This window comes from Apium graveolens, chromosome 2 (assembly GCF_009905375.1).
Source record: "Apium graveolens cultivar Ventura chromosome 2, ASM990537v1, whole genome shotgun sequence".
Lineage (NCBI taxonomy): Eukaryota > Viridiplantae > Streptophyta > Magnoliopsida > Apiales > Apiaceae > Apium > Apium graveolens.
This window is the reverse complement of record NC_133648.1, coordinates 240,731,078-240,753,398: the sequence shown is the minus strand read 5'-3', so window position 1 is coordinate 240,753,398 and position 22,321 is coordinate 240,731,078. Positions and strand designations below refer to the sequence as shown.

The window sequence follows — 22,321 nt, the reverse complement described above, 5'->3', positions numbered from 1 at the left end:
AGAAAGAACAGAACAAGCAATCAGCGAACAAAGTAACAACCGGAAAACTAAAACCAACATCAAGGACACAGGCACAAACGCACCGCACGCGTATACCAACAGGTCCACCACCATCTCGCCGGAATCCGGAGAGAGGCGGCATAAAATGCACATAAAACCATTTCCCGAACATATACATACCTACAGGTGTAAGTATATACATGAATATAAGGAAAACAGAAGCCACAAATGGAACAACCGCGGCCAACCGGAGTCCCGTCGGCGACGGCAGTGACTTACCGGAGGAACCAGGCGGCGATCGGAGCAAAGAAAGGGGAGAGAGAAGCGGGGGAGGGGAGAGAACAGAGGGAAAGGTGACTGCAAAAGAGAGAGAGTCGAGAGATGTAGAGAGATTGATGTTGATGAAGAAACAGGGATGGGAGTTGATTGATTTTGATTTGTTTTCCTGAATAAATGGATGTCCACACCCTACATAACACCTGTATTCTAATTCATAAGAATTAGACACGTGTAATTGGACTGATAACTATTCCCCGTGAAGACCGATTTTTCTTGCACTACGCTATTTTAACGACTGAATATACGGGTAGCGAAAGCTCGCAAAATTACCAAAATACTCTTAAAATTTTATAAACATCCTGAACTTTATAAAAACATAATTTTCAAGATTTTAAAATAATTTCTAAAATACACTTTATACCCGTTTTTAACAATTAAACCAATCGACGTGCGGGTGAAATTAATCCCGAAAATTCCCAAAATAATTTTAAAATTCCAGGAATATTTCAAACTTAAATAAATATGAGTTTCATATTTTTAGAAAATTCGGGAATTAAATACATATTTTACAAATAAATGCAATCTGGAAAATCATACAGGGTTAAATAATTGATGAAATATTGATTTCTAAATTCTATAAAATCCCAAAAATAATTATTATAATTATAAAACCATAAAAACAATTTTAGAGACATTTCAAATATTTATGCAAATAAATTTGCATTAAATTCACTATTAAAAGTGAAAACAATTCAACACAACTCTATAATTAATTACACGAACAACCCGGTACCCTAGAAATCACACATACATAATAATAAAACAACACCGAGCTGACAAAAGCTATACACATATTTTATATATTTAAAAATTCCATAATTACGCATTTAAATAATACAAAATACACGAGTCGTTATAAAATGGATAATACTTATGTTATACATGAACAGCTAAAAAGCCTCGAGCTTTTACATGAAAATTTCTCTACACCCAAGTCCCCAGAATAGGGTGCAGCTAGAATAAATCTTAGACTTCCCGACCTTGTGAAATTTTCACTGCAAGGCATCACGATGAAGGCAACAACACTAATAGGGAACAACTACTATAATTCATTTTCTTCTCGGTTAATCATTTAGGTATTAATTGTATTGCTTTTTATCTAAAGAACTTGGTATGGTTGATTTTCTAGTCTCTTATGTTAAGGTTTATGGCTTATGCTTAAGTTTCAGATTATGATTTTGATAAAAAGCATGTTGTAGTAGTAGTGTTGATTTTGGTAGGTATAAATACTAGTGCTGACCATCACTAAAATTGGTAGGTTATAAATTTTATTGCAGACTATTCGACTATTTAATTACCATTCTTACTAAAAAATATTGGTTTGATGCTCTAAATTCCTACATAATTTAATTTCTTTATTTCCTTAATTTTTTAGGAATGGATATCGATCCTCCAGAATCCGGAGATACTACCTTGATATTTTGTGAGTCAATTGAAGCTGTTGATAGGCTTCATGATGAGCTTCTAAAGTTGCCATCAGAGTATTTTGTAGTACCTGTAAGAAGTTATTTCATTCAAGAGGTGCCATGTCCTGCTGTTGTTGGAAGAAGCAAAATCTATCTTCTTCCTCCCACCCAGGCTTTAAAGAAGAAAGTAATTCAGTAGTCATTTTTTTACTAACCATAAACTAAACTTGTTTAATCTTTTAAAATTCTTGTGATTTTTCCTCTACTTTCTAATTATGTATTAACATTTTTATGTTGAAGGCGCCTCTTGAAGATGAGTATAAAACTCGATTAAATAGGGATAGTACATAACTGTTTGTTGATGACAAATGTTGTGGAAATAAACAACCAGTTCAAGTTTATCAGCCCACCAGAAACATTCTCCAATTTCGAGTCACAAGTCTTTGCTATAATTTCACAATAAAGACAGCTAGCTGATCTAACTAACTACATTGTTTGGAAATGAGGAGTTGGAAAACCCTCTATACATGAACTTTAGGAGCTTCCTATTAGCTTGCAAAACCTTGTATGTGTTCAATAGGCTATTGGAGTATAAATAGTATCTACAGACTCCTCCTTAACATTTATAATTATATTCAAATATGGAAATGTAAGATACATTTAAGAGTCAATAAGATGTACATTATATTTACATCATATTTTGCACATTGCATGATTAGGGTTGGTTGTGACTATATCTATAACTTATTTTTAGGTTTGCATAATCACTTTTCTTTTTTATTTGTGACCTATTCATATTTTTATAGCAATATTCAGAGTGTTACCTTCAAGTCTTCTATTAATATTATTGATTATTATTATTGAATATTATTACAAAATATAGTAGAATTTACCTTCAATAAACAAATAAAAGAAAAAAGTTATATCCAAACTTTAAATAAAACTGTTTGTAGTACACATATTTACCTAGTATATTGAATATATGTAATAGTTAGATACATATTTTAAGTTGAGAACATCTGGAATATAATATACAATATTAAAAATTTAAAATTGTGCAAGTTTGCATTTTTCTAAGAGAGTGTATAAAACCATTAATTTGTCAAATACAAACTGTTCTCACTAAAGTTACAATAAGATAAATTTTTTTCACTAAATCTATAAACTCAAATAACAATATCACCAAATATTTGAAAGTTAAAAACTAAAATTAATGAAATACTTGCATTTAGTATCAAAGTAAATAACTTGAAATGATCAACCTAATTACTTAAACCACCAGCAACAAATTCATCTATATTTCTACTTCCATTCTCTTTGTAATGTATATATATCATCAATACATTACTAATTTTAGTAATCCATCTATATCTTTTAAAAAATATGGTATATATGCACAATGGGTTAAACAATATTTATTTGAGAGGTTTTATTGAAATATGCTCTTTTTGAACATGTCTATTTTGATTTTCATAAGTTATACATGGTGTTGTTTATTAAGTAAACATAGACATTATAAATTGTAAAATTGTGCTAGAATTTTAATGTTTTAATTTTTAATTTTAATGATATGATTAAGTTATAGAATATAAATTAAAATATAAAAATTGTCTTGGAGTGTTTTTGACCACTTGTATATGATTAAGGAAAATGCTCAATTATCCAGAACTGTAAAGACCTTCATGAACGTGTCTTCAATGAGGTATATTTCATTCCAAATCTAGTAGTAATATTATTGTTATTAGAAAATTGTTGAAATATGGAAACATAGTCTCGATTAGAGGTGAATATACGTGGGTATTTGACAAACAAGAAAGGTTTCTTAGGAAAGTTGAAAGATCATTTAATCATTTGTATAAATTAATAATTGAATATGGAGAACCTGAGTGCTTGCTGTTGAAATTAGAGGATGTGTCAAAATTATGGCATGCACGTTCGGCGTTCAGGACTTGTCAACCATCAGGCTTTCTCTCTGATGTGCAAAAAAAGGATGGTAAGGGATTACCTCGAGTTGTTAACCATAAGGATCTCTGCATAGGGTGTCTTATGTCTATGTAAACAAGGAAATATGTTCCAACTCAGTGCAAATTTTAATGCAAGCAAAGTGCTTATTTTACAAAATTTGTGGGTTAAAATCTAAGTCTAATATGATTTAGTATGTAAGTAATTAAAATAAGAAATTAAAAATAAGAACGATAAATGTAATCGACAGAAGTAAATGGTGACGCGGAAAACCCCTGTGAAAGGGTAAAAACCACGGGTGGGATGATACCTAACCGAAATAATTCCAATATAACGATGTCAAGATGATTACACGCTATTAGTTGAAGATACAGTACAAGAATTATGGAATATATGCTCCCAACGCCAAGTTCTTGTGTATAGTTGTAGAGATCGAGTATTAATGATGTTATGACTTATGTAGGTGATATATAATTTGTATAATTGTATATAATATATTATGCTGGATAATATATGAATTACCGTGGCTAGATGAGAAAATGAAGAGATTAATGGTAGAAGATGAAGTTGTAGAATTGTAGTCTAAATAGAAGTGCGTAGTGAAATTGTAGATAATAAATTAATAGTGTTTTCTCCTCTCAACCACTTGTGTGCGTTTTTTGATTATTCCCTCACATTCTTCACTCTTTCCTATAGTTTAGGGATAAGAAATAACCCCCTCCTAGCTTTTAGGAACGTTTTAAGACTAATTCTTCATGCAGTTCCGTTCTCGTCGAGTACCTTCACATCATGTCTTAACCAAAGCGTCGATCATCAGCTTTGTGTATAGCTTAAATATATCATGTGGAGAATGATTAATTAGCTTATAATCTGATGATATATTTCTCCCCTAACTGCCATCAACATGTGTCTTAATTGTAGGAGTCATATTCTCCATGATCCAATCTTTTAGGGATAAAATTATGATCACATCCTATTTTTTAGGACATTTGATGACCAATTCTTGAAGCTGTTATGTACACGTCCACAAGCTCTGCTTCTGTCATGTCCACTCAAGTTGATGTTGAGCATTCACGTGTTTGTCCCTTGTGTCAGCGGAAACTCTTCATGTCGATTATGTAGTCATCATGTCTAGAAATTTTCATGTCATGACGGATGAAAATATGGCCACAACAATTGCCCCAAATTTTATTGGGAGTGCTTAACCCAATGAAATTATCTTCATTGCATGTTCTTGTGAATTCTGATTTTCATAACATCATCTTCAAATGACAGTTCACTCTTAAACATACTTTTGTGGATCTGAATTCAGATTTACTCCTTGTCTTACCGGGATGCGAAATACTGCATGTCAAGTTGCTGTGAGGTTGACGCGTACAACTTCCATACTTGTTGATTCATAGAGGAATGATGTATTAACTTCTTTGGATTAGTCTTGTCTTGAAGGTCAGATTTGATAGTCCATCTGTCCGGCTTATGGCTCAAGTTGTATGTTCATTCTCTCCATCTATCGTTGTAATTTCTTGATATTCTTAGGTCATGCAGTTGCTGTCTTGATGTACCTTCGTATTGACTTTGTATTCTGATGAAGTAAATGAATCTTTTCGAGTAGACTTGCAGGTAGATGTGCTTGTTATTATTTAGTTCATCATAGACAAATTTTCCCGCCATTGTACATGTCTTGCCACGATTTGAACATTCTCGGTTGTTTGGAGTTACGGAAAGTTGTATCCAATTTGTTATCATATTGCGATTTGTAAAATCACCATGGGTGTGTACTCTTTGGTTCTTCGTTTATCACAAATTGTTGGACATTATACTTGTTGCCTCACTTTTATAGTCTTCATGATGTGGTTGATTAATTGTACTCATTTTTGTCTCATAGGCGTATGTTATTCAAGATACTTTACTTGCTTGCCATGTTCATTAATCTTGTTTGAAGGAAGACGTTGCTCTTAAGGTCTGATGTCATTATTGTTGCAACCCAAAGTAGCTAACATTGCTGAGAAGATTCGTGTAGTACAAGAGCATGTTGCTTCAATATTGAAGTCAGAAAGAGGAATGGAGATCCTTCTGAATTCTATATTGAGCACTTACACTACAAGAAATATTGAATCAGACAATGGTTTTACACCGTTGTCTAAAAGATGAATATTTCGTTGTCTATCCGGGGGCGGTGTGTTTGGTACTCATACAATGGTTACGCACCATTGTAACAAGTACATCACACAACTGAATATAAAGCCTTTATCTCATTTTATTCACACAACGGATATGACCCTTTCTAATATTCTACAAACAACAGTTTTCTAGCCGTTGTAACAATGTAGAGGCACAATAGTTAAAAATAGTGTTATGTGAATTGACTCCTACAACGGTTTATGTATTTATTTCATCTAGTTACACAATGGTTTTTATTAAGAAAACAAATGTATGACATACTTTAGACAACAGTTTTTTGTTTTTGGGTATTATGTTTTAGCAATGCTCACAACAGTTTTTGTAATGACCAAGATATTGTTAGAAGCTAATCTAACAATGGTATGTAGTGATCCCAGAGTGTTGTTAGGATTTGTACATACAATGGTGTTAATAATTTGATCTATTGTGCAAATCATTAAGGCACAATGTTTAAGTTCTACTATTCAGTTGTATAAGTTTGGTTCATACAAGTGTATGCCTTTTAAAACATCATTGTCGAATATCTTTAGCACAATGGTTTACTTTTGTGCCAAATATTGTCTGATATAGCTTAGGACAATGGTTTACTTATGTACCAACTGTTGTCTAGTATAACTTAGCACAATAGATATTTTTATTTTACTAAACAATTGTCTATCAAACATAGTAATGGTTCTATACCTATTCTATTTATAAATAAAGCCTTTACAAATACAAATTGCAAAATCAACTACCAAACCATTCAAAAACCAAATGTACCATGCGATAAATACCATAACATCTGATAAACTTCATAATTTACCAACTACACCAAAGATCCACTTCAACCATAAGTACATACATCCACCAAACTTCAACAACCATAAAAAGTTCAGAAAAACTCCACTTAAACACCATACCAACAACGTCAATATAACTTAAACTAGTTCATCTTACCATCACAAATTACATATAAACTATTCACGAGACTAACTTAACATGAATAGAACTTCATGAAGAATTTGGCGAAGTCCATCTTGATCACGTTTAAGTCATCCTCATTGTAAGCCAGATTGCCTCTACGAATCCACTGAAAATCAAATAAAGTTTTGACAGTTTTGTAAGCCACTATGTTGATAGTGAAAATAAAGTACCATCCGACATAAAGTTGTAATTTAAAATTAAAAACAAGAAAAAATCATACCTTAGTTGCAATTGAAGCTCTTTGTCATAACAAATTTCTTTCATATATCCCATGACAAAAAGGCCACAGTCTCGGACCCCTGTCTGCAAAGGAACTCCCTGAAAAAAAATAGAAAATAAAATTAATCACATATTTTACTTGCATATATGAGAAATTATAAAAAAATATTATTACCGCCATATTCTCCCAACAAATTTTCTTCCTGGCAACCTTATTCACCTTATTCAGCCTCTCTTTGTACATCTTTATCGAACTGTTAGAAAGTAGTACAAGTCAACAAAAAACATTTTGCGTAAATTACCTAAAGCAATTAAAAATATTAACTCACTTATCAACAACTTCTACCCATTCATCGCTTGCAATACGACGCTTAAGAGGATCCATGTGGTATACTACCTCCGTCGTTGGAACAACAACGGTTAGTGACCAGTGATTCCTATCAAAGCATGAGAAGATGTGTCTTTCAGAAATTTAATTATGCAGTTAGATGTTACCTCAAAAATAACCAAAGGTAACTTGAAGAAATAATTAAATAAATTACTTATATCTCATTTAATTATATATTTAACAATTTACAAGTTAGCAAATTAATTTACAAGTTACCAAATTTAAAGTTCCATCCATACAAATATATTCTACAAATTTCTAAAATTCACTAAAAATATAAAAAAAATGAAAATTAAATTACAAGTACTTAAACATCTTAATGAGATCATAAAATATGAAGTGTACTTATAAAGTGAGAAATGCTTACACGTCATTGAAAGGAATAAGAAAGCATTGTCCTTCCTTAGCATTCATAAAACGGTTGGCAAGCGCACGTGACCTCTCCCCTACATTGCCACAACCAATGGCTCCAACAATACCCGGATCCACAAAAGCAATCATATTCGTCATTTTATTCTTTCTCAAAAACTCATACAAGATGCTGTAAACAAATTAAACAATAGTTGGAATCTAATTTAATTTTATTTAGAGAACAATTAAAATAAGAATGCACTCATTTTTAATTCAAGATAATTAACAACAAATTGAAAAAGCTAATGTACGTGGAAACTTACTGAATGAATATGGTAATGATCGATCCGGATATTTCACCTCTACCACATAGGGAATGTATATCTTGCAGAAAGATCACCTGCTTCTTTGTGACAGCAAATGCTTGTTCATATAACTGAAAACTTACGGTTCTTCCATCGCTTAAAGCATCCTTAGCCCACATCCACAACCGTTTTAAAGATGATGGATAATTTACACCCATCTCTACATGAAGCTCATCCTCCACATCATCAGTTTCTATCACTACATGCTTCTTTGTTTTCTTGGAACCAACTTTCTTCGCACCACGCTTTTTGACATTCTGAAAATAAAAACATGCACGTCAACACAGTAAAAACATAACAAAATATATCAATTACACACACACTATCATCAATCTTTACCTTTGGAGTAGACAAAACTTGGGTACTGCTTGTGTTCCCCACCACGAGATCCCTTGGCCATGCAATAAAAGAACCTATTGCTTGTTTCACAGTTACAATTTCATCTCCTACGGGAAATGGGATCTTAGCATCCTCTTGAATTGCATAAGAAATTGACACTCTTGCATTTTCCTTCGAAAGGCATATTCCGTGAAGAGTCGGCTCACATCCTTCAGCAAGAGGGATTTCATCAACCCGGCCATATGCTACGATGTTGCTTACTGATCCTATTGCCAGTTGACAAACACCGGATAAACCATCCAACTTCAACCCTTTAGGATGATTCTCAATTTCAACAAACTCATTATCAGCGTCAACCATAAAGGCCTCCTCACCTTTGAAAAAAACATTATGCTCATTCTCCTCTTCAATATTTTTATATCCAATATTGTCCTTAGAAAAACATTCTACATTCTCCTCATCACCATGATCTGAACCTTCATCCCCAGATTTCACGTTCAGCTTTTTCCTCACAATATCATTCCTATCATTCTCGTTTACGAACTGAGGCACGCCCTTTAAATCTGAGCAGCTTCCTTGTTGGGAAGCAATGATTGGGCTACCCTTTTGACCAATACCTTTAGCCATTTTCAATTCTGCTCTGATCTTTTCAATTTCAGCAGTCCAAAATGCATCTCTCTGTTTTATAATTTTCGGAGTCTCCTCAGCCATAAAGTTTTTAACACCCTCATGTATCCTCTCCTCAATAGTCCTTAATTTTTTCTGTCTCGGCAGATCAAAATAGATAGACTGTTTCACGTGGCTCCCCTGCCCACGTACTCTGCCTCCATGCTCAGGCTTACCGAGCGCCATGGTTAACACATCATTTCTACCTTCTTCTACCAATTCCCCTTCTTTAACCTTCTTCTTGAGCAACTCCTAAAAACACCACAGTATAGAAGAAGTTATATATCAAATTGGAACTATGATGAATATTCTCGGTTGAAATATAAATGAATAACTTACTATTTTCTCAGCTTTTTCTTTAACATTCTCATTTTTAAAATTACCATATTTGTCTTTCCTTGCAAGGACCCAGGCATCCGATCGATCTATCGGTTCTTCTGGATGTTTTTTCAACTGCATGTACGACATGTTTTATTAATGATTCAAAGATACAAATTCATATTGACCACACAAAGTATATAAAAAGACTAAGTAGATTTAGGCTGTCATCACTAACCCATTCCATTTCTAGGTTGGCATAACCTTTTCGAGACATTAGATGATGATACTCATTCATCCGGCTTCTTTTCACCTGTTCTTCATGAATTTTCTGTAGAAAAAAGCACCAACAAGGTTAAAACATCACACTAAATACCTATCCAATTATTGAAATTGATAAATAAATAAAAATAATAAAAAGTTTACCTTAAAATCATCTCCGAGACGATCAGCAACAAACATCTCCCAGTGCGACTTTTCTATGAACGTGTAGTCAACCGGAGGAAAAGTGAGCTTTTCTGGTTGATTCCGGTGTGGAAGGATGTACTCTGTCGTGAGCCGGGATTTGAACTCTCTCCACTTTTGACAAGCGGATTCCCATACCAGTTTCCTTGCTGTCGGAGGTACAATAAAGGCCATCTACGTACATAAGAAACAAAAAAATTCAAATATGCAAGTTAACGAATGAACAAAATCTATAGAAAGAAAAGAAAAAAACCAATATTAAAGAGAAAGATAGGCATGTGTGTGTAGACAATTTACTATACCTGCACACAGTCCCAAATTTTATTCTTTGTCTGCTCAGGAACTTGCTTCCAACTATCATGCCAAATGGGGACTTTGGTCCTTGCCAAAACTCCAATGTACGACTGCATCTCTCCAGCTTCATCACCATACGGCTCCCCTTTTGCATTGAAGGTCACAGTAAGCTTTTGATTCATTATCTTCCGTCTCAGAATTCTGTGCATCGTGACACAACCACGTTTCAATAGTTTTAGTCCTTCCGGTATTTCTGGATTTTTCTTAGAATCCACTTGCTTTTTCTTAGAATCCACTTGTTTTTTCTTCTTTGACAACTTCTTCTTTAAATTTTCAGATATCGGATACTTCTTGACAGATATAGGAGAAGAACAAGAGGGGTTAACTTTGTTCAATGATTGTGTTTTCCTTATAGCCTTCACAACTCTCATCGCTGTTCTGTTTGGAGAAGACTTTGCTTTTTTATGAGAAGCTTGTGTCTTCTTCTTTGGAGGAGCCATAATCTGTGTACCACAAACCATTATAAGGAAGGATTTGCCAAGCTAAGAAATTATATGGGTTTTATGAGAAACAAAATCTAACCAGCAAAAAATCTCTAATAATGTGGGTTTTATGAGAAACAAAATCTAATAACTAACCAAGACATCATCAAAGTGAACCATTTAAATCAGTAGCAAGTAACAACAATTAAAAAAATACCAAAGAAACAAGTCATATGAGAGTTTTATAAAAATCCAACAAGAACTACATAACATACGAGGGTTTCACAAGAATCGAACCAAAATATAAAAGAATCACAGCAGAAGAGCATAAGAATCAAAACAAACAAGTAAAAACATTACAAATCAAGAACAAGCAAGAATTGAACATAACCAATAAAGAACAAGCAAGAGCAAACAAGAACTGAACATAACAAGCTTAATAAAGTAACATGCAACAACAACCAAGAACTGAACAGATTAAAATATGCAAGTACCTTTCTTAGATTTGCTTCGATTAGAAATTGAGAAAAGAAAATGGAAGAGAAATAAAAGAGGGGAATGAAGTATTATCGGGTAAGAAAAGAGAAATCACAAAGGGGGGAACAAAAGGGGGGAATGAAAATGAAAAGAGGGGGAAGTGAAATAATTTTGGGGAATAAACCAACGGCTTGGATTGTTAGTATTTTACCAAACCAACGGTGTATTTTAATTGATTGATGAGTGAATTATTCATAATTTTTAGAAATTAATTGAAAAGAAGAGAATATTAAATATTTTTTAAACAACGGTTACTATTAAATCTATTCTTAATCTACGATTGGGAAAATTTTGAAGTAACATTTTGATTTTTTTTCTAAATAATTTCGATATTAATTAATTCATAATTTTGAATTTTCTCAGTTGTGTATCTCGTGTCGTGTACCTTATTGTGTCGTCCTTATCATGTCGTGTACTCAAAATCCAAACTCAAATACTAAATTATCGTGTTGAGTTAAAAATTGTCGGGTGTAGCTTATATAAACAGCTTTTTAGATATACTTAATTTATACATGACCTCGTTTACTTACTAATTCATTGCCTTTTTCTAATTTTTGGAAAATTACTTTCGGGCATGATACTCAAGAATCCTGGTATGTTATGAAATATTCTCCTGGTATGTTGGCAAAATTTAGGGAATATTTCATAACATACCAGGAATCTTGAGTATCATGCCCGAAGGTAATTTTCCAAAAATTAGAAAAAGGCAATGAATTAGTAAGTAAACGAAGTCATGTATAAATTAAGTGTATCTAAAAAGTTGTTTATATAAGCTACACCCGACAATTTTTAACACACCACGATAATTTAGTATTTGTGTTTGGATTTTGAATACACGACATGATAAGGACGACACAATAATTTACATGTTCTTACAATGGGAAATTGCAAAAACCGTTGTCTTATGTAAGAAAAAATTATTCCACCAAACCCTAAACCCTAAACACTATAACCCTAGATCAAACAAAAATTAAAAAAAATTAAAGGCGAAATATTCAAATTTGTCGACATTAAAATGACTCGTTTCGCTTTTGTAACGGATATAGTGTCTATTTAAAAACTTAACAAATCCCGAATTTTTTATATAGAGTTATCGACTATATAGTTCGAAAGTAACCACTGAATGCACATATAGTATATGATTACAATGTAACAAATTAAAAGAAGACACTTGTAATTTATTTCATAAACAATTAGTGATATTTAAATATATATTTAATAATGTAAGTTTTAACATGTCAATTGTTCCTCTTGTTGCATGTCTTCGAAGCCTACAAAATCATTTATAGTCCTTGTGTTTGTCGAAAAAGTTGATATAATACGACAATGGTTTATTGAAAAAACACTTGTTTGTAGGTGTTACTACAATGATAAATTGTTGAAACCGTTGTCCAAGATTTTAAATAAACTATGCTACAAACCATTGTGTTTACATTTTTTTACAATGCAATATTGTTGAAACGATTGTCCTGAGTTTTAAATAAACCAAGAAATGAAATTCTTTTACTTTAAGAAAATTTCTATTTTTTTCAAAAAAAATATAAGTGGGAACACTGGTGAAAGAGGGGGAAAGTGTAAATAATTTTGACTAGAAATAAAGTAGTTTGACTAGCATTATTATACGTGATCATTGTCTGTCTGAAGTATCTATGTTTTATTATGCCTCTTTTACTGTCTCCTTCATACACCATTTCTTAACCATATATTTGTCTCAGTTCTTTGATGTCTGAAGTAATCCAGGGGAACTTCACTTTGCTGAACTCAGGTAAGTTTCTGCTGAATTCATATCAATTTGGGGATTTGGTGTTTATATCGATTTGGAGAACTTGAAATTAGGGTTCATATCTATTTGGAGAATTTTAATAAGGGTCTATATCGAGTTTTATGGAATATATATGTTTGTGGAATTTGAGCAAAAGAATGGGTTTAAACTTGGTTGAGTAAAAATGGATAGATCTTGGTTGAAAGCAGATAGAAGAACACAAGAATTTAAACTTGAAGTGGATGAATTGTTAAATTTTGCATTTCTGAATGGGTTTAAACAAAATAAAATTAGTTGTCCATGCTTAAGATGCGCTCATAGTAAATCTTGGAATGCTCAGACTGTTAAGGATCATCTTTATCAATATGGTATTGATCAAACCTATACGTGTTGGATATGGCATGGAGAGTCAAATTATGTACAGAGTCATGTAGTTTCTGAACAGGAATCATCCGTTGATCCTACAAACATGAGAATGGGGCAGGATATTGTCGATGATGAGGATATTTCGTTAGATTCTTCTGATTTTATGAATCATGTTCAAGGTGAAAATGAACCACTTTATCCTGGATGCGAGAGTTTTATAAAAATGAGAGCTTTAGTCAAGTTGTATAATTTAAAAGCAAAACATGGTATTTCTGATAAATGCTTTTCCGATGTCCTTCTTTTGCTTGCATCAATGCTTCCGGAAGGCAACAGTATGCCTTCATCTTTTGGTGAAGCCAAGAAAACTTTATGTACTTTAGGCATGGATTATGAAAAAATACATGTGTGTCCGAATGATTGTCTCTTATACCGCGGTGAGAGGGACGAAGATGAGACGATTTGCCGAATATGTGGGGCATCTAGATGGAAGTTAAACAAGAAAGGAGAAGAATTGGAAGGGATCCCTGCTAAGGTTCTATGGTACTTTCCATTGATACCAAGATTGAGAAATTTGTTCAATACAGCTCAGATTGCGAAGGACATGACTTGGCATAAAACCGAGCGACAAAATGATGGTAAAATTAGACATCCGGCTGACTCAAAGACATGGAAGGATGTCGATCAAAGGTGGCCTGAGTTTGCTGCAGAGGCTAGGAACCTTCGGTTAGCTTTATCCTCCGATGGATTTAATCCTTTCCATGGACCAGGAAGTGATCACTCAACATGGCCTGTGTTGCTTTCAATTTACAACCTCCCACCTTGGCTTTGTATGAAGAGAAAGTACATTATGCTAAGTCTATTGATATCCAGACCAAATCAGCCTGGAAATGATATTGATGTATACCTTCAACCACTTATAGAAGATTTGCAGAAATTGTGGCATGGGAAACAAGTTTATGATGCATTTAAGAAAGAGTCTTTCATACTAAGAGGAATTTTATTATGGACAATTAGTGATTATCCAGCCTTAGGAAACTTATCGGGTAACATCATTAAAGGATATAATGCTTGTGTAGTTTGTGTTGATAAAACAAAAGCTACCAGGTTGGCTACTTACAAAAAGACGGTGGTTATGAGACATCGTAGATGGCTGCCCAGAAATCATCCATATCGAAGGCAAAAATCAGCCTTTGATAACACCATGGAGAAGTTATCAGAACCTATTCCTTTAACTGGAGAGGAGGTGTTAGAAAGGGTACTACCACTAGCGGACCATGTTTATGGTAAGACACAAAACCAACCTCGGTGGAAAAAAGGGGAACCTCGACCAATTTGGAAAAAGATGTCTATATTTTTTCAGCTTGAGTACTGGAAGTTTTTGCCAGTTCGCCATACCCTCGATGTGATGCATATAGAAAAAAATATATGCGAGGCTTTAACCGGTACATTGCTAAATATTCCCGGGAAGACAAAAGATAGAGAATCTGTTCGTATTGATATGGCTGAAATGGGAATAAGAATGGAGCTGAGACCAAAAAATTCTGGAAAAAAAGAGAAGTTACCGATGGCATCTTGGAACTTATTGTATAAAGAAAAAAAGATTGTCTGCTCGTCCTTGATTGGCATGAAGTTACCTGATGGTTTTTGTTCGAACCTTAAGGGTATAGTATCAATGGACACTCTGCGACTTGTTGGAATGAAATCTCACGACTGTCACACAATGTTGCATCACTTGCTCCCCATCGCACTTCGGTCAGTACTTCAAAAACAGGTCAGGTGCACTATTATCAGGTTTTGCCTTTTTTTCAAGGCAATTTGTAGTAAAGTCATTGAGGTCGATAAATTAGAAAAAAAGCAGTCTCAATTGGTGGAGACCTTATGCCAGCTAGAAAAGCACTTCCCCCCTTCCTTGTTTGATGTAATGATCCATCTCTCAGTTTATCTTGTAAGAGAAGTTGAGCTTTGTGGTCCTATCTTCCTACGTTGGATGTATCCTTTCGAGAGATATATGAAGACGTTCAAGGGATATGTTCGAAACAGGGCTCATCCGGAAGGTTGCATCGCTGAGGCTTATATTGCAGAAGAGGCGGTTGAGTGTTTAGTTAATTTTGAAGAACCAACAGTTGGGTTACCGGGAAGGGATAAGAACAAGGAGAAATACAGACCCTTATCTGGTGCAACAATGATAAAGCCGAGCATCAAGGATTTGCACCAAGCACATCTGTGTCTTCTTCAAAACAGTAATGAATTGACCCCATATTTCAAGTAAGTTTCTTTATTTAGATTTTTGATTTTTCAGTAATAAATACATCTGTTTTTTGTTCCATGATTTTATGATTTTTTTCAACAAAAGCTGAAATTGATTTACTCACAGTGAACATATGGCCTTCTTGGTGGCAAGATATCCATTACATGAAAATGATGAAGAATGGCTTAAGAACAAGCAAAATGAAACATTCTCTAATTGGTTTCAAAAGAAGGTAATAGCTAGACAATAATTTTTTTCTAATTTAAAGAAATCAAGTAAATGTCTAATTGCTTTAGTATTTTATTTTTTGGACAGATTTCGTCAGAATTGCTTGATGTGAAAAGTATGGTATCTAAGGAGGTAATGTGGCTTGCAGAAGGGCCTAACAAGTATGCCCCGACATTCAGTGGCTACAAAGTCAATGGTGTTACCTACAGCACAAAAGATCGTGATGATACGCGACAAGTTCAATGCAGCGGTGTTTGTGTTCATGCTGATACAATGCTCGTGCAGGATAAGGATAAGAACATTGAGCATATTTCACATACATTTTATGGAGTAATCACAAGTATTTGGGAGTTGGACTATAACCATTTTCGAGTCCCTATCTTTCGGTGCAATTGGGTAGATATGAACAAAGGGGTTAAGATAGATGATTTAGGAAACACAGTTGTTAATTTACACAAGTTAGGTTTTCTGAACGACCCTTTTGTGTTAGGTAAACATGTCAAGCAAGTTTGTTACATTGACGACCCTCTTGAAAAATTCTGGTCAGTTGTATTAAAATTACCAAACAAGTTCGATGATCAAAGTGACGATGAAAATGAGGGATCCGTAGAAATTGAACTTGAAAATGAGGTAGATGTCACCATGTTCCCAACTGTTGATGAAGTCGAGGAAGAAAATAGAAGTTACATGCGGGAGGAAGAAGAGATGATTCAACTTCCATAATTATATCAACTGATCAGATGTTGCCTATAGGTGCCTATGTTATCCCCTTTGCTTATAATTTGTACTAAATCAAATTTGGTTGGATAGTTTATTGTAAGATTTGTTTTGGCATTGTTCCTGAAGGATTTGGTTTGATTTTTATCCAAGAATTGTTATATGTAATTTGTACCTTTCAGTTAGGTTGAGAAGTTTTTTGTACATCTGGTTTGACAACTTGTTGGAAGCATTTATTTGACAATGTTCTTAAAGCATTTGGTTTGCTTTTTGTCTAAAGATTTATGTTTTAGGCAATTTTTTTAAAACCCTCTGAAAATTAGACAACGGTTTTTCATAAAAGTTGTTGTAACATATTTTCTAATGCAGGTGATTTAGACAACGAGTAAGACACCATTATCTGAAACTCTTTTACTCAACAGGGGTGATAAACTATTGTCTGTTATGCTTTGTTTCTAACATTGGTTTTTCTGCACTATTGTCTCAAATAAATAACACATTGGTACCGGAAAACCGTTGTCTAAGTTGCACAACAGTCCTTAAAACCCATTGTGTAAAACCATAGAAAGCACACCGGTTTATTGTGACCTAAACAACACTTGTGCCAATAGATGTCACACAATAAGGATAAATACAACCATTGTCTCATTGGAGCACAGGGGCACCATTTAGACAACAATTTCGAATAAGTTGAATCACCATTGTGTGAAACAGAATGATACAAGGCTTTTTGGTCAACTACCAATTAATCGTTGTCTGATTTTTTGAGACAACAGTTTTATTGGCCACCATTGTGTAATAGGTGTTGTCTGATTCAGTTTCTGGTGTAGTGTTATCTTGAAGAGGTCAATGTCATTCCATGAACCATAGCTAGCTTAATTCTCAATTGCATCCATTCTTTTTCCGCATTAGTTTATCATGTCTTGTTCTTGTTCATTTGTCAAGTCATAACTTCGTTATACTATTTAACAAGTTTACCAGATGTAGTATTATAGTATGATTTAAAGTCCTTATGGACGTAAGACAATTGCAAAGTGCATGATCTTCAGATTACATACAAACGTGGTTTACCAAGAGAAAATACATTCTCCTCCAATGGGTATTTTGTCAGTGTATTCGATTTAATAATTATATAATCATGTTATCATCTCAAGATAGTGAAAAAATTGTCATAATGAGTCTTGTCTGCCCACTTATGTCGATTGAATAATTATTATGATGTGTCTTATTTTTTGTGTTTCTCGTTATGTATTACAACACGTGTCACGAGTTGATATGTCAGTTGTATTCTTTGTTAAAATATGTTGGTGCATGCACTCGCAAAGTGGCTAAGAGGCCTTTCCCTCTTAAAACTCACCTATTATTTGTAGTTTTTATGTTCAAAATCAGGAAACTATGTCCCTCGTTCTATTGTACGTAGGTAAGAGTTTGCCCCTGTTGATATATCGTAGTAAGATGATCAATCCTTTATAATAGGAGTGAAGATATGATGACCTTCGTATACTGTATAGGGTGTAGTCATGTGCATCATATTCATTGTGTGCATAGAGTATTGGACATATTATAATAATATACAATGCATATGAATTAACTAAATGCCACATGTAAAGGAGAAACAATAAATCTAGCATGAGTATAAAGGTGTTGCAGATAAGCTTATCAGACATTTATTATAACAAAAACACATAATCAAGCATACTTTCACATAAGTCATGAAAATCTATATTTACTTGTAAAGAGGACATCAAATAGTATTCGCAAAATACAAACATGTTGCATACTGGTTGAAATAAAAAAAAGATGAAAGTAGTTTAGAGAGAAATGTACCATATTAGAGTTATTGAAAAGATACTCAGAAGGACGTTAACCATGATACTCCTTCATCTGGATCACATTTTATTTTCCCAGAATTTGTTTCCCATCCATTTTTATAAGAAAGTAAGTTCCTCGTCTAGTTATGTTGTCAATGATGTATGGTCCGGTGTGGCTGTGATTTTTTTGAAACTTCTGTTGACTGTATCTAGGAATACATTTCTTATGATAAGGTAATCTTGTTGAAATCTTCTAATTCATAAGTTATTGTTGTCAGTTTTTGACACTTGTAGGTACGAGGCCTCTCGTACTTTTACCATGTCTCAACATTTGTCAATTGTGTCCAAGTCCTGGACGGGTTCTACTTTACTACCGCCATCTTCTGTCCAAGGGTCATAATACTAAGCTTGTTTTATTTTCAAACATCTTTGTAGTAATTCCGTAGTTGATTATATTCTTAGCACACTTGTTTCATCTTTGTTGATAGGTTGGAATTCATATTAAGTAATCTTTGAATTGTTGTATTCAAGTTATCATATGTTGTAACTTTTCTTATTTCTTCTAAGGTGTCATCTCTCTCAACGGTTGGTTTAGAGACGTCTATGATGGAAATGTTGAACATTTTGAGACGTCTAAATATTTCCCCTATTCCAGATTAGGCATCAAATTGTATGTTAGGACTCTCTTGGAACTTGTCGTATATCGAATACATGAAATTCAACTTGTAGAAAATTAAAATTTTAATTAAGCTAGATTATTCCCATCTTTTATTCTTCAAATTTGTTGAAATGATTCATATTTAGTGAAGGATCGCGACTGCATGTTGTCAACTTTCTGGTTTCTTGCGGTTCGCAAGCTGATTTTGAAAGTGTCCTACATGTTCCTGTTGTTCTTCTCCTTAAAGTCACGACATATAGAGTATTCTTTGGTGTCCCCTTGTGGTGATTTTAAGACAAGTCTCAATCATGTTAACTGACATTTGCAGCCGTCATGTACTACTTTACTTTTCCATTCAGTTGCGTCAAAAGATTTGGATTAAAATGAGCCACAAAATCATCAGGGCTTGTGAGATCATAGTTGTCAATTATACCTTTAATTGTGTGAAGGCTTCTTCATGTTGCTCCATTCGATGAATTTTTTTATTATGTTGTAGTATGTTGTGGAACAGTTCGCACTTATCTAATGACATTAAAATAAATTTATTCCAAGAAGTTCGTCAACATGTCAATATTTGGACGTCTTTGAATGATGTTGGAGATGTCAACTCAAGAGCTTCAATCAAATGTTCGACATGATCAACCGTGTTCCTAGAGTTCATGTCTTCATCAACACAACAAGTCATCGAAATGGTTTATATGCACTCTTTAGCCTAGATTGCATGGCCAAGTGAACATGAAGATTTTTATTTATTGTAGTTGAATACTTCTTTTAGCGTGAAGGTGAAGGTAGTCGTTTAAGAGGTGTCGTCTCCCTCTTGTCATACTCATCCTTATGTCTTTACATGTTCTTTATCAAGTAGCCTTTCTTGATGATTACTTATATTTCCCTCCTTAATATTATACATTCATGTGTTTTGTGTTCATAGTCATTATGAAGGTAATCCTATAGTTTTGATTTTGCGTACGCTCGTGGGTTGTCACTTTTCGGTGACCTCGCATAAATCAGCCTCATACTTTCTCATATTAATTTATTTAACTACTCGACATTTTGCATGCACTATTTATGTATAGAGACATCATGATGAATTTGTTATAAACATAAACTATTTTCGAAGGCATATACTCATGATAAAAGTATCATTCATTGATCGTAAAATAAGTACATTTTGCTATGACATAACAAAGATAACAAAAATAAGAGTTAAAATAACATTTGGACACGAAATATGTTTAATCAGAAATTACTTTGATTCATAACGCATAAACTAATTTACGTCCGGCCATTAGGTATCGACTGATTAAAATGACAACATTTAATAGTTATGACGTAATGACAAGAATTTGTGATCGTATGATGTATCCATAATAGTATAATAACTACTTGTGAATATAAGGTGAAATTGATGCGTATTGGAAACAAATATTTATGTCACATTATGTCATAAAAATTTAAGATCATAATACATGTTTGTGAAGTTTGAAGGGCAAACTAACAAGAATCAACATGGAATCATGATATGTGAACAACATGCATTAATGAAATGTCCAAAATATAGTTAACATAAATAAGTATGTTATTCCCAAACAATCTAAACAAAAATTACAAAAGGGGGGTTGAATGTAATTTTGGCTTCTTTTCAATTTTTAAGAACAGTTCTTGAATAAATATATATATATATAGCTGTGTTTGATTTTGCAATGGTGCGGAATAAAAGAAGTATAGAAATCAAAACACAAAGTATTTAAATACAAGTACTTCAAAACTTTCTGGTGGATTGAACTTTTCCACTAGAGAGATATATATTTAGTAGAGAACTTTGTGTTACAGAATTGTACACAGATGCATACAGGTTGAATCTACAAAATCCAGAGAAATTCTTTACAAATTTTGCCTTATCTATTTCTCTTATAATTTGCTTGCTAACTTGGATACTATTCAACTTGATACACTTGGTTTATATATTACCAAGTTACAAGATAAGAAGACAAACAAATAAGACAAAGTATTTCTAGTCTAACTTCATGCTTCTTCACTTCTCTTTCCAGCATCTTTGAATATCTTCAATTTAGCATGGAAATGGAAATGCTTCCTTGTTCTCTAAAACCTGAATTAGGCTGCCACATTCCATTTGTATACAACCAACGCATGTGACTTTCAAGTCACTATCACTGCTCTTTTTGAATTTGATCATCCGTTGAAACTCAGATTGATCATCCATTGAAACTCAAATTAATCATCCGTCGAGACTTAAGTTGATCATCCGTTGAAACTTTGTGAATCATCCGTTGAGACTGTCTTCTTGGCATTTGACTCCATTTCATTTATACAAGATTAAAAGGTATCTAATATTTACAATTGACCAATCAATCTTGCATATCAATCTAGTAGTCAACATAACTTAAATATTCTACAACATCTAGTTCACTAAGTTATTTAAGTATGCAGAAATGTGCTACTAATCTTATTGTTACATAAGCTACTCTTTCAACGGATGTTGAATTGATCATCCGTTGGGAGCTACAATTTCACTTAAATAAAATCTACTAAGTGTTTTGTTCAAGTTATCATCAAGTACACAATATATTCCTAACAATCTCCCCCAATTTATGTCTACTGGAATTATAGCCATAAATTAAGAGAAACTTGATGATAACAAAACACTCTATGAATACAGAATGAAATAAAGTAGATTAAAATTTACAAGTTCTATAGTTTATTTAAAATTCTCACAAAGAAGGATTTATAGAGTGTCTTACAGATCATTTTCAAGGTACTTCTTTAGACTGAGCAAATTTAGATCATTTCCTTGATTGCCTTGACTTCTTTCCCAGCTTCACATCATTCTCTTCAATCTGATATTGAAGTTGTCTAAAAAATTCTGATTCATCCTCATTTGTCTGATCCAGCTTTTCTTCCATCTCCTTGAGAGATTCATTGCTCGCAATCTTTAGCTGATCTTCCAATTTGAAGAATCTTCTGCTGTATTTTTCATCCTTGAACTTCATGATCCAGTATGGCCTCAAATGCACCCTGTCTCCAGTAAAAGGGATTTTCAATACTCTTGGAAGTGCATTTGATCCTCTCCAGCTATTCCTTATCTCCTCAATCTTGTTTAGGACCATTTTCTTGGCAACTATATTAAATCCAAAGTTTTTCTTAATTGCATAGAAGATGGTCACCAAAGTGGAATAACCTTCATTAAGAATTCTATGAAGTGATCATGCAATCTTTTTACCACCCTTGTACCTGAAGA

At 33.4% G+C, this 22,321-nt stretch overlaps 1 protein-coding gene across 1 annotated transcript; it reads left to right on the top strand.

Moving 5' to 3' along the window:
- The first annotated feature begins 13,221 nt into the window (after positions 1-13,221).
- Positions 13,222-16,602, top strand: LOC141698292 (uncharacterized). The gene is made up of 3 exons (XM_074502967.1): positions 13,222-15,668; positions 15,778-15,883; positions 15,967-16,602. The coding sequence occupies exons 1-3, from the start codon at positions 13,222-13,224 to the stop codon at positions 16,600-16,602; spliced, it is 3,189 nt and encodes a 1,062-aa protein (XP_074359068.1).
- Positions 16,603-22,321: the final 5,719 nt, after the last annotated feature.

Coding starts and splice junctions, on each gene's coding strand:
- LOC141698292 (XM_074502967.1), top strand. CDS start 13,222: ATGGATAGATCTTGGTTGAAAGCAGATAGAAGAACACAAGAATTTAAA. Junction 15,669..15,777: donor GAATTGACCCCATATTTCAA/GTAAGTTTCTTT, acceptor ATTTACTCACAG/TGAACATATGGCCTTCTTGG. Junction 15,884..15,966: donor CTAATTGGTTTCAAAAGAAG/GTAATAGCTAGA, acceptor TTTTTTGGACAG/ATTTCGTCAGAATTGCTTGA.